This window comes from Euleptes europaea, chromosome 2 (genome assembly GCF_029931775.1).
Source record: "Euleptes europaea isolate rEulEur1 chromosome 2, rEulEur1.hap1, whole genome shotgun sequence".
Classification (NCBI taxonomy): Eukaryota; Metazoa; Chordata; class Lepidosauria; order Squamata; family Sphaerodactylidae; genus Euleptes; species Euleptes europaea.
In genome coordinates this window covers 102,402,008-102,419,169 of record NC_079313.1, presented here as the reverse complement: position 1 = coordinate 102,419,169, position 17,162 = coordinate 102,402,008, and the positions used below count along the sequence as shown (strand labels likewise).

At 48.3% G+C, this 17,162-nt stretch overlaps 1 protein-coding gene across 1 annotated transcript in view; it reads right to left on the bottom strand.

The window, feature by feature from the left end:
• MYBPH (myosin binding protein H) overlaps nucleotides 1–9,404 on the bottom strand; it is a 32,590-nt gene extending 23,186 nt beyond the window's left edge. The window contains exons 1-2 of the mRNA XM_056844603.1: nucleotides 9,284–9,404; nucleotides 5,940–6,074 (exon numbers count right to left, since the gene is read on the bottom strand). Coding sequence (XP_056700581.1) covers nucleotides 5,940–6,074; nucleotides 9,284–9,404 — 256 coding nt within the window. The remainder of the gene's footprint in view (nucleotides 1–5,939; nucleotides 6,075–9,283) is intronic.
• Between the last annotated feature and the right edge of the window lie 7,758 nt (nucleotides 9,405–17,162).

Sequence of the window (17,162 nt, the reverse complement as noted above, 5' to 3'; positions counted from 1 at the left end):
ATGTTTTGTATTATGCCAAGCTTGTAACTTCCCATAACAATAAGTGTGAACCCCAGTGCCCCAGTGCCCTGGAGTCAATATATTCTGTAACCCCGATAAGCGCCTCACTTGCAACTTTCTACCTGTGCCTGTCTCATCTCCTGATGTCTTCAATAAATCCTTTGTTTCTGTATCAACGTCTGAACATTTGATTTGGAGAAGTAAACTCAGAGAGAGGGGATCTCTCACATTAAGTTGCAAGTCTTTGCCTCTCGGACTGCAGCTGTACCTTTTGGGACAGAATGTCAGCCGACGAGGACACCACCCCTAACCCCGATGCGCCAGAGAAACCTGAGGTGCCGGAGAAACCGGACCCCAAGGAAGAGGGCGCCAAGCCGAAGGCACCTAGGGCTCCTGTCCCCGACCAAGGCCGGGACGGACGTCCCCGGGACTTCCTCAACAATTGGCTGGACTCTCCCAAGGGTTGGTCTCTCTCCCGGACTGCGGCAAAGGGACGCCGGTTGGCCTTCCCCAGTTTAGGACTCGAGGGGGACCCTGCACGCAGGGAAGTCGTGATGGACGAAGAACGGAGGCAGTGGCAGGAGGACCGCCAAGCTATGCAGGACCAGATTGCGATACTGGGGAAGTCGTCAACCGAGTCAACCAAATCGTTGCGATACTGGGGAAGTCGTGACAGAGCGTCGGCTAGGGCATTTTCTTTGCCAGGAACATGCTTGAGAGTGAACCGGAATTTGGCGAAAAATTGGGCCCACCTAATTTGTTTGGCGTTGAGCTTTCTAGCTCCCTTGAGAGCCTCAAGATTTTTGTGATCGGTACACACCTCAAATGGCAGTTCGGCCCCTTCTAAGAAGTGTCTCCAAATGGTGAGTGCGTGTTTGACTGCTGCCGCCTCCTTCTCCCAAATTGCCCAGTTGATTTCGGACTGGGAAAACTTTTTGGAGAAGTAGGCGCACGGCCGCAACCGCCCCCCCTCATCCCTTTGCAATAGAGCCCCGCCCATCGCCACATCGGAGGCATCCACTTGCACCACAAAAGGCCTAGTGCAATCCGGGTGAGCTAAAACTGGTTCGGACGAAAAAAGTAGCTTTAATCGTTCAAAAGCCTGCTGGCAGTGGGGGGACCATTGCAAGCGGGCCGAGGGAAGAGCGGCGCTAGCCCCCTTGTCTTTGGTACGCAACAGGGCAGTGAGGGGGAGCGCTACCTGGGCAAAGTTGGGAATGAAGTTGCGGTAAAAGTTGGCAAACCCCAAAAACTGCTGAAGTTGGCGGCGAGTAGTGGGGGTTTCCCAATCCCGCACCGCCTGGACCTTTTCGGGGTCCATTTCCAAACCCTGGTGGGAGATCACGTACCCCAGGAACGTAATAGAAGGTTTGTGGAATTCACACTTAGACACCTTAGCATATAATTTGTGCTCCCGCAGCCGCTGGAGCACGTCTCGAACCAAACGCACATGTTCTTCCATAGTTTCAGAGTAAATGAGGATGTCATCGAGAAATACCACTACCCCTCGGAACAGCAAATCATGCAAAACCTCATTAATTAATTGCATAAACACACTCGGAGCCCCCGAAAGTCCGAACGACATGACTAGGTATTAAAACATTCCAAAACAGCTGGAAAAGGCCGTTTTGGGTTCGTCTCCTTCTTTAATGCGAATGCGGTGGTAGGCTTCTACCAAGTCCAGTTTGGTGAAGATTCGGCCCTCCTTTAATTGTGCTAGAAGGTCGGGAATAAGAGGGAGAGGGTAAGCGTTAGACTGGGTGACCGCGTTCAGCCTGCGAAAGTCAATACACAGTCTCAGATCTCCCGTCTTTTTCTTCACAAAGAAGGCTGGGGCCGAATAAGGGGCCTTGGAGGGGCGTATAAAACCTCTAGCCAAGTTGACATCCAGATAGTCCCGTAATACTGCCTTTTCACTGGGGCTCATGGGATAGACCTTCCCTTTAGATAATTTGCCTTCCCCCACAATTTCGATAGCACAGTCCGTCTCTCTGTGGGGAGGTAGTTCGTCACATTCTCTAACATCAAACACATCCGCAAACTGCGAGTATTCGGTAGGCAATTGGGGAGAAACCGAGACTGGGGCGGGGGACCCTACCAGAGCGGCGGCCGGAGTACTGAGCACCCGTTCCTCATCATGTAACCTACAGGGGTTTTCGGGAAACGTGAGCAGCCGCTTAACCCAGTCGATGGAGGGGTTGTGCCCCCGTAGCCAGTTCATCCCTAACACCACCGGGGTTACAATAGGGGCAATAGTAAAATACAAGCGTTCCCAATGCTCCCCCACAGACATAACCACAGCCGCGGTTCTGTGGGTCACCGGGCCCCGTTTAAAATCACTGCTGTCCATTTGGGAAAAGCGGAGGGGTCCCGGAAGCCGCTTGCGCCGGACGCCCAGCTTCTTGGCTGCCTCCTCACTAATCATGGTGCGGGCACATCCCGAGTCAACCAAAGCGGGGAATTCTAAATGGGGACCCCCTTTGGGTAGGGATAGGTGAACCTTTACATACACATTGTCCTCTTGGTCGCTTACCATCGGTGGAGCTCCTTGCACAACGACAGGGACGGTCTGCTGCGGAGCCCCCTCTACAGCAGACCGACGGCGTTTTTTGCCGGTTGTTCCCACTCCTCCTCCTCGCTGGAAGAGGGGGACGGGGTGGTGGCGATCGGAGACTCGTCAGAATCAAAAGTGGTACTTATAATCCGGGACCCCGTTGGGCCCATAGAGGTGGAAGCTCCATCCTGGGGGCGCGCCTGGAGAGCGGAAGGTGCGCCGGCGCGTCGGCTCGGTGGTCCGCTCCTGCGGCGGGACTGGTCTTCGGCGGGAGTCTTCTCCGGTTCGGTCTGAACCTGGCGAGGAGGGGTGGGACGGCCCGAGCGAGAGGGGCATTGCGACGCGAAGTGCCCTTTTCCCCCGCAGGTCAGGCAGACACCGGTCTCGAAGCGTTTGCGGCGTTCAGCGGCCGAGGGGCCCCCGCTCCCTCCCGGTCGGAAGTCCCGGCCACGGTCACTCCGGGGTCTCGGGTCCCGTCCGATGCGCTGCTTGGACAACGTTAGGAGTTGCTTACGGTTCTCAATGTCCGCAGCGTGGCGGACCCAGCCTTCCACGTCTGGGGGGTTCCCTTGCATGAAGGCCCAATGTTGGAGGTCCGGGTTGAGTCCCTCCCTGAAGCACTGTACCAGAGTGGCCTCACTCCAGTCCAGGATACGGCTGGCCAGGGACTGGAACTCGCTTGCATACTGCGCCACCGACTTGGTCCCTTGGCGCAGTTGCATCAGGGAGGCCTTAGCCCGCTCACCCAGAGTCGGGTCCTCGAAACGGTTTCGGAGTGCAACCATAAACTCGTCTAGGCTCCGCAGCACGGGCGAGCGGAGCTCGTACTGCAACACCATCCAAGCGGCCGCCTCCCCTTGCAGTAAAGAAGCCACGTACTGCACCCGGGACTCCTCGGAGGTAAAGGTCCGGCCTTGTTCCCGCATAAAAATGTCCACTTGGACCAAGAAAAAGGTTAATTGGTCTCCTGAACCGTCATACGTGACTTTCAGGTCCCGACGGGTCGGGAGGCTAGGAGGTGCGGGAGGAGCTGCCGGTACCCCTGCCGGGGGATTACCGGTGGGTGGTTGCACTTTAAGCGCATCCAGGGCCGCGGCCATCTCACCCATCACGCGCTGCATGGTCTCAATCTGGTCCTGCATAGCTTGGCGGTCCTCCTGCCACTGCCTCCGTTCTTCGTCCATCACGACTTCCCTGCGTGCAGGGTCCCCCTCGAGTCCTAAACTGGGGGCCAACCGGCGTCCCTTTGCCGCAGTCCGGGAGAGAGACTAACCCTTGGGAGAGTCCAGCCAATTGTTGAGGAAGTCCCGGGGACGTCCGTCCCGGCCTTGGTCGGGGACAGGAGCCCTAGGTGCCTTCGGCTTGGCGCCCTCTTCCTTGGGGTCCGGTTTCTCCGGCACCTCAGGTTTCTCTGGCGCATCGGGGTTAGGGGTGGTGTCCTCGTCGGCTGACATTCTGTCCCAAAAGGTACAGCTGCAGTCCGAGAGGCAAAGACTTGCAACTTAATGTGAGAGATCCCCTCTCTCTGAGTTTACTTCTCCAAATCAAATGTTCAGACGTTGATACAGAAACAAAGGATTTATTGAAGACATCAGGAGATGAGACAGGCACAGGTAGAAAGTTGCAAGTGAGGCGCTTATCGGGGTTACAGAATATATTGACTCCAGGGCACTGGGGCACTGGGGTTCACACTTATTGTTATGGGAAGTTACAAGCTTGGCATAATACAAAACATCAACCGAGTCCCAGGAAGTCTGCTGGAGCTATCACACTTCCAAGGCCGCACCGGCCTGAGGGAGTACTGACAGGAAGAACAGCGGGGGGGAGAAACCTGGGGCAATCAGGTCAGGCGCCTGAGACCAGCAAGTGTGAACTGCTTTTAAGAGTTCACAGATAACAAAGCAGGTGATGGAAAGCAGAGACACAGAGACCCTCACACCATCTTTGTAAACATTTGTGCTCTACTGACAGCAAATATTTTCAGGCTCAAGTTCAACAGATTCTAACCCAACAAAGGTAAGTTTTACAATGGTCTCAATCAAGCAAATGGTTACCAAGACCACGGCTATGGCAAAAGACTATGACAAAGGCCTCTAAGTATGATGCATTTACACAGGTTGAATCTGGTTCAACTACAATATTCAACAAATGCTCTGGAATACAGAAAGCAATCTGCAAGCATGAAAGAATAAAACAAAAAATATTTTATTCATGAGAACTTATTCATTCAGCTGTAGCTCATCAGATACCCCCATCTAGGCAACCTGCTCAAGTCCATCAGATTTTTGGAATGAAAATTTGTTTTCAGAATAAATTGTCCAATTCAAAGAGCAGGGATGATTATTTAAAAATAATGGCACATTCCTTGTGTAAGTCTAAACCTGGGGATGGGGGGGAGCCAGCCATGATAATCCATCATTGGTCTGTAAACCAAACTGCTCACAAATGTAACATCTGAGCTCTTAGTATTATTCAGCTTTTAAACTGTCACAGTTTATATGGAGTCTACACCTTTCACAATATAAAATATAGCTGCATTGTATTTTCTGTGCTTCAGGGAAGAAACACTGATTGGGGGCAAATTCTTGCATTGTACCCTACCACCACTACACAAAGGTTTCTGCCTTCAAAAAAGCTGGAGACAAGGGAGATTGGCCACACTTCTTCCCTCCATTTTGAAAGTCCCTTCCACTGGTATGCCTTGCAAGAGGCAGCACGCTATCACAGCTGTGATGCATATACAGTAGATTCCTGAGCGACAGGCAGCTTTTCTTTTTTTGAATAATTCCACAGTAAGCAGATGTACTAAGTGTGCAACTTTTCCTGCCCCAGCATGCCAGTTCTGATTATCAGCCATTGGAGAGAAGCACTGCAACACTTAAGCAGCAGTCTACTCAGTAATACGTAAGTCCCATTTCATTCAACAGAGCTTACTCCCAGGAAGATGTTTTTAAGATTGGAGCCTTAAAGTGCAGTCCTGAACAGAACTGCACCTGTCTGAACCCCACTGACTTCAATGGACTTGCCCGGGTATATTTCTGCTTAGGATTGTATTGTCAAGAGGAAAAGCTGCCCTGTGTAGTATCTCCTTACCTCAGAAATTTCAGTTCTATGGTTTGCTTCATTTGGCATTCTAAGCTTTCCTCATCTTAAACTCTCAGTATGTCAATTATGCACCAACAATATTATAATCTTTTGCACTCCTCATCAAACAGTTTTCAAGGTTACAGCAAACATCACTCAAAAACTATAATGCGTTTCCCCCCCCCCCCCAGTTATGGTCTCTGGATACATCAACACAGAGTAAAGCAATTACACTCAACATGCAGCGCTGTTACCCACATTAATACATGCAGCTCCATGCTTACAAGGGAGTAAAGCCTACTTCCATCTTTGCAGTATTCCACTACGTATCCATCCAGCCCCTTGGGGCCCACTAGTTCTGGTGCATCCCACGTCAGAGTCACAGAGTTGTCGTTCACATCGTCCACTGTCAGATTCACTGGTTGACCAGGAGATGCTGCCACCACAGACGTAAAGACATTAGACAATTGCCCTCCCCTCCCCTCCAGTCCATCCTTTATAATCCACAGCACTCTCTTCATAGAAATCCCCCTTATGAAAGGGTGCCAGCTCTGGGTTGGGAAATACCTGGAGATTTTGGGGGTGGAGCCTGAGGAGGGTGGGGTTTGGGGAGAGGAGGGACTTCAATGGGGTATAATGCCAAAAGGTCCACCTTCCAAAGCAGTCATTTTCTCCAGCTGAAATTATCTCTGTTGCCTTGAGATCAGTTGTAATAGCAGGAGATCTCCAGCCACCACCTGGAGGTTGACAACCCTGCCTTTATGGCTAATGACTTAGGTCCAGCAACATGTTACACTGGATTCTGAGAGTAGTACTCCAGATGGGGTTGCATGCCCCACTCCAGTTTCCCTGATCATAAATGCCTTTCTCCTTGGATTGCTTTAAGCCTCATTAGAGGAAAAAGACAGGCAACAACATTGCATTTTTTTTTTCCTTTCCAGGGGAATTTCTGATCAGGGAAATGGGGCAGTGAGAAGAGTTGAAGTTTTATTACACCATCATCATGCCCCCCTTCATATTGTGCTCCTACAGTGGCTGCTTGCTGTCAAAAAAACTCCAGGTTCATGCTTCAGACTATGGCTGTTTGTGCATGGGAGGTTTTGCCTTGGATTTGCTGCTCTCTAGACCCACGTTTTCCCCATCCCAATTCTCAAAACTCTGCATGGGGGCTTACTGTTGAGTTTTGAGAATTTGGATGGTGAAAATGTGCATCTAAAGAGCGGCAAACCCAAGGCAAAACCTCCCATGCATAAATGGCCTATCAGTAAGTGGCTGCCCCAACCATTTTTTAGATTTTTCATGATAGTCATGTAAACTTCCCATTTCCCTGTGTACCCAATGATCTCTATAAACATAATCTCAATAATCCTCACAACTCATAAAGTCTTAGAGATAGTGGCTTGCCCTCAGTTCACTGTGATTTGTTCGGCAGACCTCTTAACTTCTTGTGCTCTTAACCATCATGCTATTATGCAAGCCCAGATCCCTCTTCAGAGTCAAGAGCACACAAGCCAGTTCAAACATAATGGATTTGGGAGGGGGCAGGATAAGAAAAACCTTGCTGCTGGCAAGAAAGAAGGAAAACTGTTTGTGATTCTCACAGAAGAGGCAGTTTACCAGTTGCGGCTTCCCTATCTGACAATGCGACAATAGCAGAAGAAACCAGATTAATAAAGTTCTCCCTTCTACGCATTTCTGAGGATATTGTCACAGAGTTGATATGAAGCCTTTTAGGTGGAAATGGATCACTTACCCCCACCCCCACCCCGGAAAAGCTATTTTTAAATCAGGCAGCCCTCTAAAACACATTCTCATCCGTCTCCAGCCCCGTTTGCTTTCCACCCTATTTTGTTAATAAACTGTTTCAGGCATGTGCATAAATATTCCGAGGGCCAACTCTGCCAGATACCACATGAGAAGAAAAATCTGCAACATGGTGACAAGTCCTTTTTCTGAAGAACCATGAGGAATTGTAGGCTTTCTTGTTCAAATGCCTGTCAGTCATTTGTTGGAGAAGATGTGTGCTTGCCAGATTCACAGATTGGTCCAAATATCTAAAGATGTTCTGTATTCGATATCTAAAGATGTTCTGTATTCTGTAACGCTAAAATAGTTTTCCCACCATCAATTGCAAAGTATTGTTTAGTAATCCAAGCAGATTGTTTATCCTTGTTGTGAGCCTCCCTGAGCCTGACTGTAGCCAGGAAAGGGTGGGATATAAAACTGATTTTAAAATGTTGGGAAGGATTTTATGTGCCCCATTCATTAATGATAGCTTTGTACTTTCTGCTGCCTTAAAATAGTTTTGTTGCTATTTATTCTGCCGATTTTGCTGTTGTCTGTTTTGAAAGTTCTCCTGCTCCAGTACAGCTGTTTATCGTTATATATAGCTGCAGCTTTTAAGTGTTTTGAATGAAGGATTTATTTTAATGTTTGATTTTAATGTGCCTTAACATTGCGTTATTGGTGCGTGTGCGTTTCATTCTGTGAAAAGCCCTGAGAACCTTGTGCTTGAGGGGAAGACGCCACATGCGGAGCTGTGACGCTTCTCCAATGAAATGTGGGGAAAGGGCTTTCCTGGCTTGCTTTATTGGGCACCTACAGAACGTGAACACATGAAGCTGCCTTATCAGGCCCTCGGTCCATCCAAGTCAGTCTTGTCTACTCAGACCGGCAGCGGCTCTCCAGGGTCTCAGGCAAGAGGTCTTTCCCATCACCTACTCGCCTAGTCCCTTTAACTGCAGACGCTGGGGATTGAACCCAGGACCTTCTGCATGCCAAGCAGATGCTCTACCACTGAGCCACAGCCCCTCCCAAAGGATTATATATATGTAAGTGAACACGTGAAGCTGCCTTATACTGAATTAGTATTGGTCCATCCAAGTCAGTCTTGTCTACTCAGACCGGCAGCGGCTCTCCAGGGTCTCAGGCAAGAGGTCTTTCCCATCACCTACTCGCCTAGTCCCTTTAACTGGAGACGCCGGGGATTGGACCCGGGACCTTCTGCATGCCAAGGGGATGCTCTACAAATGGAGCCACTGAGCTACAGCAACACCAAATAATATTGCTCCCCTCTCATTCAAGAGCTTAGAGCAGGCGGGAGTCAGTTTTGGCAGGGGCGAAAACGCACGGTCGCTTTATCCTCCTTTAATCCCTGTTTCAGCCAGGATTCAGCCTGGCTCGAGTGCATGCGTTTCGCTTAATGTGCGCTCGACCCTGGCTGAAACAGGGATTCAAGGAGGCTAAAGCGACCCTGCGTGGAAAACAAGGCCGCCCAGAGAAAGAAGGAGCGCCTTCGAGGCCGCCGCCCGAGCGCTCCCGCCTCCCGCGGCTGCTCTTCCCGGGCGAACCGCACGTCGGGGGCTGCCGCCTGGACCCTGGCGCGTCTCAGACCATCGTCTTCCGAAAGCGGGGGAGCGGGTTCCCGAGCCAGGGTCCGCTTGTCACGTGGGAATGAGCATCCCGAACGCGCGCTTGGGAGCCTTTGGGCGGTTCCCACGCGGGTGTCTCGTCGGAAACCCCGGCGGCACGAAAGAGCCCCGCGCCTGCCCCGCTCGTGCGCTCGCCCAGCCGGGCGCGGGGGCGAGAGAGGCGCCCCGGGCCCTTCTCCCCCGCCGGCCCCACCTCCGTTCCCGCTCCACTCACGTCCTTTGGGCTTCTTCGGCTCGGGGGCGGCCGCCGCTTCGGGCGCCGCGACCGGTCCTGCTGGCGGGGCCGGCGGGGCTTGGGACGGGGCGGCCGCCGAGGCCGCCTCTCGGTCGGCCATGGGTGGGAACGGGGCTGGCGCGCTCTGCCGCGGAGTGGCGGGGCTCTGTGGGGCGGGGGGGGGATCGGGGGTGGCGCTGGATTGCGAGGGCCGAGCTGCGCGGCGGCGGGAGCTTAGCCGTCCAGCTCCAGTCGCCGGGGGGTCCCTTTGCGCTCAGCAGGGGCCTGTGGGGGGCTTTTATATCGCGCCCCCCACCCACCCTCCCTCCCTCCCTCCAGTCCTGCCCCTTCTCTCCTCTTCCCACCTGTCTAGGCTAGAGGGGGAGCCAGGAATAGACGCCCAGCAGCTGCGAGCTGCAAATTCAGCACCTCCTCGGGAGGAGCTGCGGCCTGCGGGGCAGGAGCAGCGGGACCAGCCCGCGGGGAATTTCCTCGCCTGGCACCAGACGCGAGGCTGGACCTGAGCTGGGGCTTAGCGCGGATTAAGCGGCGCTTCCACTCGCCACGACTTCGCCCGGCGACCTGCTTTTCTGGTTCCGTGCCCGAGCTTAGCCCCGGAGCAGATAACGGAGAGAAGGTCGCCTCCAAGAATACGCAGAATATCTCTTCTGATTATGTGTCAAATATGAGATCAGGGTTGAACACCCAGGATGACTTCTGTTTGTTTGTTTTTATAAATATTTTTTTATTAATTTTTAATAATAAATGGGATACAGAAGGAAAGAAGGGCAAGGGAATAGATGGATGGATGGATAGATAGATGGATAGATGGATGGATAGATGGATAGATAGATGGATAGATAGATAGATATTATACAGCATTAATATATCTAGTAGCGCCCCCTATAGGGTGTCATAATACATTAACTTATTAATTGGTTGTGTTCGATCTCAAATATGGATCTGCTGAGTCTTATAAGGTTTCGTTGCCATTTTTTGGTTTTAATCTATTCGTAGAAGGATTTCCATTTGTCTCTATTTTGTTTTTGAGTTTCTTTCTGTAATGTTTCAGTTAATTGTGCCATTGTTATGTATTCGTATGCTTTGTCAATCCAGGTCTCGATTTATCAGGATGACTACTTGACTCTTAAAGAGAATAAATCAAGCTGTCCGTTCAAGCATGGGGAGTGGTCAGCAGGAGATCCCCGCAGACTGACGCACCTGGCGGCTCACAGGGACCTTCACAGTCTCTCAGTTCAGCATTTTTGCATAAAGGAGGATTTGTTGGGAGCATTTTCCTCATCCTCTTCAAAGGACTCTTGGGTAGGAGTTTGAGCATCCTTTTCCGCTGTGTACTGAGCCACCTAAGGCAACGCCACAATTACATGGGCTTCCGTGCAAACTCAGTAGTTTGTCAAAGGAGCCAGATTGCAAGCTACTGTACCACTTGTGCCTTGGCCTTCTGTCCATCCTGGTGACTGAAATTTTATAAGTGTCACATCAGTGAGGCCCTGATGTTAATCACAAAGGCTGAAGGGAAGCTTCTTGAGCCTTTGGACTAATTTGAGGTGGGGAAAAGGAATTGTTAGAGCACCTTTTCCCAGTCAATAAAACAGGCAGTAGAAAAGAGCAAGAGTCCAGTAGCACCTTAAAGACTAACAAAATTTCTGGCCGGGTATAAGCTTTCGTGAGCCACAGCTCACTTCTTCAGAAGTGGCTCACAAAAGCTTATACCCTGCCAGAAATTTTTGTTATTCTTTAAGGTGCTACTGGACTCTTGCTCTTTTCTACTGCTGTTGACAGACTAACACGGCTACCCATCATGATCAATAAGGCCTTACAAAACCCTTGCTAGAGGGTAATGATGTGAGCAAGTGTCTCCCAGTCTCTATTTTGCCCTTCCTTGGCAAGACAATAGAAAGAGTGGTGGCAGAACAACTCCAGATCCTCCTGGATTACTCATCTTTTCCAGACCTTTTGTCTGGCTTTGGGCTGGGTTGTGGGACAGAGACAGTACTGGTAGCTTTAGCTGACAGTCCCTTTTGAATGTGGACAAGGGTTATGCCTCTCTTACTGGATATATCAGCAGTCATCTCATTGAGACACGTAGAGACAGAAGCAGGGATTGGGGTTCTGCCTTAGGTTGGTTTAAATAGTTTCTCATGAGCAGGCTTCAGAGGGTTGCTGTTGGAAACCAGCAGTCATCAGTGTGTGTCTTATCTTGGGGGGTTCCTCAGTGCTCATTCTTATCCCCCGTGCTATTCAATTGCCATGTACTGCTGATGACATTCAGCTTTATATTTGTTTATCCAAATTGCCTGATGTTGCTGTAGAGGTCCTAAACCTGTACCTTAATGCTGTGGTTAAATAGGTAAGGGTGAACAAGTTGAAACTCCAAGACGAAAGTAATGAAGTTGAAACTCCAAGACGAAAGTAATGGTAAAGGCTGAGGTCTTGAAGGAAAATGTGTTCCCCAGTTTTCATGGGGTCCAGCTGATGCTTGCTGACTCATGGGGTTCAACTAGACCCAGTACTATAGTGGAAAAGCAACTTAATGCAGCATCAGAAAAGAAATTCTTCCAATTTCATTTACCCTTGACTCAGCTGATCTGGCCACATAGATCCATGCTATGGGTACCTCGAGTCTAGACTGTTTTAATGTACTCTATATGGGCCTGCCCTTAAAGAAAACTTGGAAATTCCAGTTGATGCAGAATGCTGCAGTCCAGTTTCTGTTGAGCACTAGGCAGAACACACATGTCATACCCATTCAGCAGACACTGCACTAAGTTACTGGGCGGTTAATTAGTTCAATTCAAGGTTCTGATTATCACTTTTTTGTGTGCCATCAAGTCACAGCTGACTTATGGTGACCCCGTAGGGCAAGGGTGGGGAATGTCAGGCCCGGGGGCCGTTTAAGGCCCGTGAAATCATTTGGTGGGTCCTGGCAGATCTCTAGCTCAGAAGGATCTAAGACTGGTGATCTGCACCCTCCCGCGGACAGGAATAACCTCTATTCAAGGCAGATGTGAGTTTGTTTTGCTGAGAAAAGGAACCTTTCCCCCCCTTGTAGAAGAGTCATTAGCTATGGAGCTGCTAGGACCGCCCAAGAAACTGTGTTAACCCTTTCCCACCCGGGCCATGGAGAAACATATTAGTCAGCTATTTTTTAAGTTGATAATTTTGTATGGCCTGCGAATGATGTTATAAATATCCAAATGGCCCTTGGCAGAAAAAAGGCTCCCCACCCCTGCCATAGGGTTTTCAAGGCAAGAGACATTCAGAGGCGGTTTGCCACTGCCTGCCTCCACATCACAACCCTGGTGTTCCTTGGAGGCTGCCCATCCAATTACTAACCAGGGTCAACCTGCTGAGCTTCTGAGATGTGATGAGATCTGATGGCATGGGACTATCCAGGTCACCTACAAAGCACTTAATGGCCTTGGACAGTTGGGTTAGATCAGCAACTGCATGTGCGCATTCTCAGTGGTGGTTTCCACCTTGTGGAACAGCCAATCTGGGGAGGTCAGGAAGACTCCCACGCTTCTGTCATTCCACAGAATGTACAAAATGGAAATGTTCAGGAGGGCATTTTTAAAAAGAGATTAGAACTGTAGTAGAATGGAACAGTCCAGAAGGGCACCTTTATGATGTAATAAGAATGTAATCCACTGCAATTATTATTGTAGGTATTACCTGCTTTTACTGTACTGCCCTTTCAAGCCACATTGACCCACAAGGAAAGGTGGGGTATTAATAAATAAATACAAATTGTTTATAGTATACCTTGCCTTAGATAGTTTGTTGTTTGCATTGTTCCCTAGTTCTGCAATCCTAATCCTATTGCATTGTTCACTGGTTGTCTGATGCTATCTCATCACACTGTTTATATCCTATACCCCACCTTGAGACCAAGTGAGAAAAGGCAGACTGTAAATAATCTCTATCGAATGAGCTACTATAGGCAACAGGCAATGAAAATTAAGGGTGACCGAGATATAAACCTTAAAAGAAGGACCTGAAAAACCCTATAAACAATCAAATCATGGAATCCAAAAAGGTACCTGTGTTACAGTACAATCCTTAACAGTGTTACATCCTTCTAATATCACTGATTTCAATGGATTTAGTAACTCTGTTTAGGAGTCCACCACTCATCTGCTACAACAAAAAACAAAAACATAGAAAACTTTAATGACTTAAATTAAAGGCTGAGAGCTCACGGTATATAAATCTTTCAAGCAGATAAATAATTGTAGCATTATCTTCCATGGACTAAAAGTATCACGAAAATGGTTCTCTTTAATCCATAAATAGCAAATAAGAAATAGATGAAAGTGTAATGATGTTACAGTGCATAGAGAGTGATTAGTCTTTGTGCCAATTGGGGGGGGGAGTGCAGAGCAGTCAATGCATAGACTGGATGTCTTTATAGAGCCTGGAATGTTGGAGAGAGCAGAAAGGATCTTAAGCTACATCTTCTAATTGACAGGATATTTGGTGTGTGTAAAGGTTTTAAAGTTTGTGTGAGAGGTAGAGGATCCTTTTGACATACAGTGACACTGGAGTAAGAGGAGGCTAGTTACATCATTAACAAGGTCCTTCTCTTTGAGCTGCTTCTTGCCTGTGATAATGTGGAATAGGGTGTAGCAAAAAGCTCACCATTGTGGCATATCTACATCATTATTTAGTTTTGCCCTGTTATATTTGCACCTCGCTGGTCTCTAGGATCCCATAAAAAGGATCTGTTGTGGTAGACATTCTACAGACTGAATGCCTTGGTAAGTACTTAGCGCTGAGTAGCCTCACATCCTTGGGCTGAACTAGATAGTTCTGATCCAAATACCAAGTATTGTTTTTAAAATAATGATTCTCGAGTTGATTATTAAAGAGAGAAACAAAAGACCACTTCAGCTAAATTTGCTTCTGATTTTCCAACTGCAATCCTAAGCAGTGGGGCTTACTCCCAGGAAAGTATTCTTAGGACGGCACTACAAGCTACAGTGTATAGAAGCCTTCCACCCTCTGATTTCCTGGGCCTCCTGTCTAACTCTGCATTAGCACTTTAACAGGTGTTTGATTTGATATATGTCTGTGTCCAGTGGCTCAGTTAAGAAACAGGCAGCAGTTTTTATGAAGCTTCAGAAAGCACTTGAAGAATGAGCTCTTAAAAGTCAAAAGGTCAAAAACAGCTCTGACAGTTCATACTTTCCCCAAAAAACACTTATTTCAGATCACACTGGGTGTTTACTAATTGACTAAAGTTAATTTGTTTCTTAATATATAATCCCGCTAGCCAAGGTGGCTGTGTTTTGGTACATCATACAGGGGTAAGCATTAAATGTCTGCAGGACTCAGGGCCAAATATCTCATTATGACCAAACCTGAGATCTCACTGAGATCTCAGTGCTTCTGCCTGGGGAGGGGAGGGGGGCGATCCAAAATAGGACAAGATAATTGTGATATGCTGCCAAAATACAGTGGCCAAGACTTCTAGTGCAATATTCTGATCCCCAACACCTAAAATAAATGGGGGGAGGTTGTTATACTTATGGGATTAATCTCTGAAGTTCATTCTATCACAGTGGTTGTCAAACGTTTTATGGTCAGAGAACCTTTTCCACTAAACTAGAGCTTTGTCACCATCAACAGGACTCCATAGTAAAAAGACAGTTTGGGGTAGAACCAGCAGCAAAATAACAGCTCAGGGACTGAAGCCGGTCATCTGCTGAAGCTGGAGGGTGAGAGATTCAAAACAGACTAAGTATTTCTTCACACAACACATAGTTAAATTGTGGAACTCCCTGCCCCAGGATGCGGTGATGGGTGCCAACTTGGAAGGCTTTAAGAGGGGAGTGAACATGTTCATGGAGGATAGGGCTATACATGGCTACTAGTCAAAATGGATACTAGTCATGATGAATACTTGTTTTCTCCAGGATCAGAGGAGCATGCCTATTGTATTAGGTACTGTGGAAACAGGCAAGATAATGCTGCTGCAGTCATCTTGTTTGTGGGCTTCCTCGAAGCACCTGGTTGGCCACTGTGTGAACAGACTGCTGGACTTGATGGGTCTTGGTCTGATTCAGCATGGCTTTTCTTATGTTCATATGACTCTCATTCTCTCTGACACAAACATCCCACTAACCACTGCACTAATTAATTCTCCTGCTACTGATAAGAGATAAACATGGTCAGGCCTATGGGGATCAAGAAAGCAGGCTGACAATTTGGTTTGCTGGCTAGTAGATAGGATGCATGGGAGGGAAAGTGGTATGGTATAGCCCGATCTTGTTGAATCTCAAAAACTAAACAGGGTCAGTACTTGGGAAAACTCTGCAGAGGAAGGCAATGGCAAACCGCCTCTGCTTGCCTTGAAAGCTCCTTGCTGGGGTCGCCATAAGATGGCTGTGTCTTGACAGCACTATGCATACACAGATAGGATGCCTGACCTTATTTAAATATTTATATCCTGCCTTTATGCTTGAAGTGACTTACACATCACAATTAAAACATTAAAATTTAAGACAACTAGAATAAAAATCCTAGATTCCCCCCCTTCAAATGATACCTGCAGTTTATACTGCATTAGAAGCCCTAGCAAATAAAAAGGCCTTGCAGCATCTCCTGCAGATTTCTAATGATGGTGCTTCCCTTACTTTCTCTGGGAGCCTGTTGCTTCTCCTGAGGGAACTTGGACCCAACTCTTTAAAAAAACAAACCATGTCTTATTTTGCCCTAACAAAGGAGAGAGTTGGTGAACCAGATGCAGGTGATAGAAGGCACTCTTGGCCACTATGCAGCCTACTTTTCAAACAACAAGACTGTACTATGATCACCCCAAGATGTTAACCTGCTCTGCAAATGTCAACTATATGACATCCAAGACAAGTGGAGCCAATCCTAAAAAATCAGCCTTCTAGACCAGCATCGCCCCTATCTTGTCTGGACTCAGGTTCAGTTTGTTCTGCCTTAGCCACCTGACCACAGCCTCAAAGCACTGCTTCAGAGCCAAGATGGACACAACTGGAGGTTTGGATAATAACATATAGAGTTTGGTGTCATCCATATTTTGATATCCAACTCTGAAGCTCTAGTTGGTCTCATTCAATAGCCTCATATAGATAGAGAAGAGCACCTATTATCTTAGGTGCTGTGGAACACAGGCAGGATGGTGCTGCTGCAGTCGTCTTGTTTGGGGGCTTCCTAAGGGTACCTGGTTGGCCACTGTGTGAACAGACTGCTGGACTTGATGGGCCTTGGTCTGATCCAGCAGGGCTTTTCTTATGTTCTTACAGGTGAGATCTATATAACTCTCTGGCCCTCCACAGGACAAATCCCACCCAGCTGATTCTGCTTTCTAGTGGAAACACTTTCGGTCTAATGAGACAAAAAGACTGAAACCACCAAAGGACTACTCCCTTAATACCAACTCCATAGTCCAACAAATGGATAAGAATGGAGTGGTCAGCTGCAAAAGGCTATTGGTAGATCTAACAGTATCAACAAGCATGTCTATCTGCTGTTCAGTTTTAAATGAAGATCATCCACCCATGCTACTAAAGCATTTAGATTCTAAACCCAGACCTGAAACTGGACTGAAATGGGTGACGGGCAAGTGTCTCATCCAAGAACCCTGGAGTTGTTCTGCCATCACATGTTTTATCAACATACCTAGAAAAGGTAAACTGGTAACTGGTCTATAACTAACATTCTCATCCTCAGCCAGTGAAGGTTTATAAAGCAAAGGTCTAATAACTGCCTCCATCAACTTCCACCCCTGCTTTTTCCACTCAGCTGAAGATCCCCAGGCACATCTTTGGCTTTGGCTGCATTTCTTCAATGTTAAACACAGTAGCAAATGCTCACATGGCTTGAA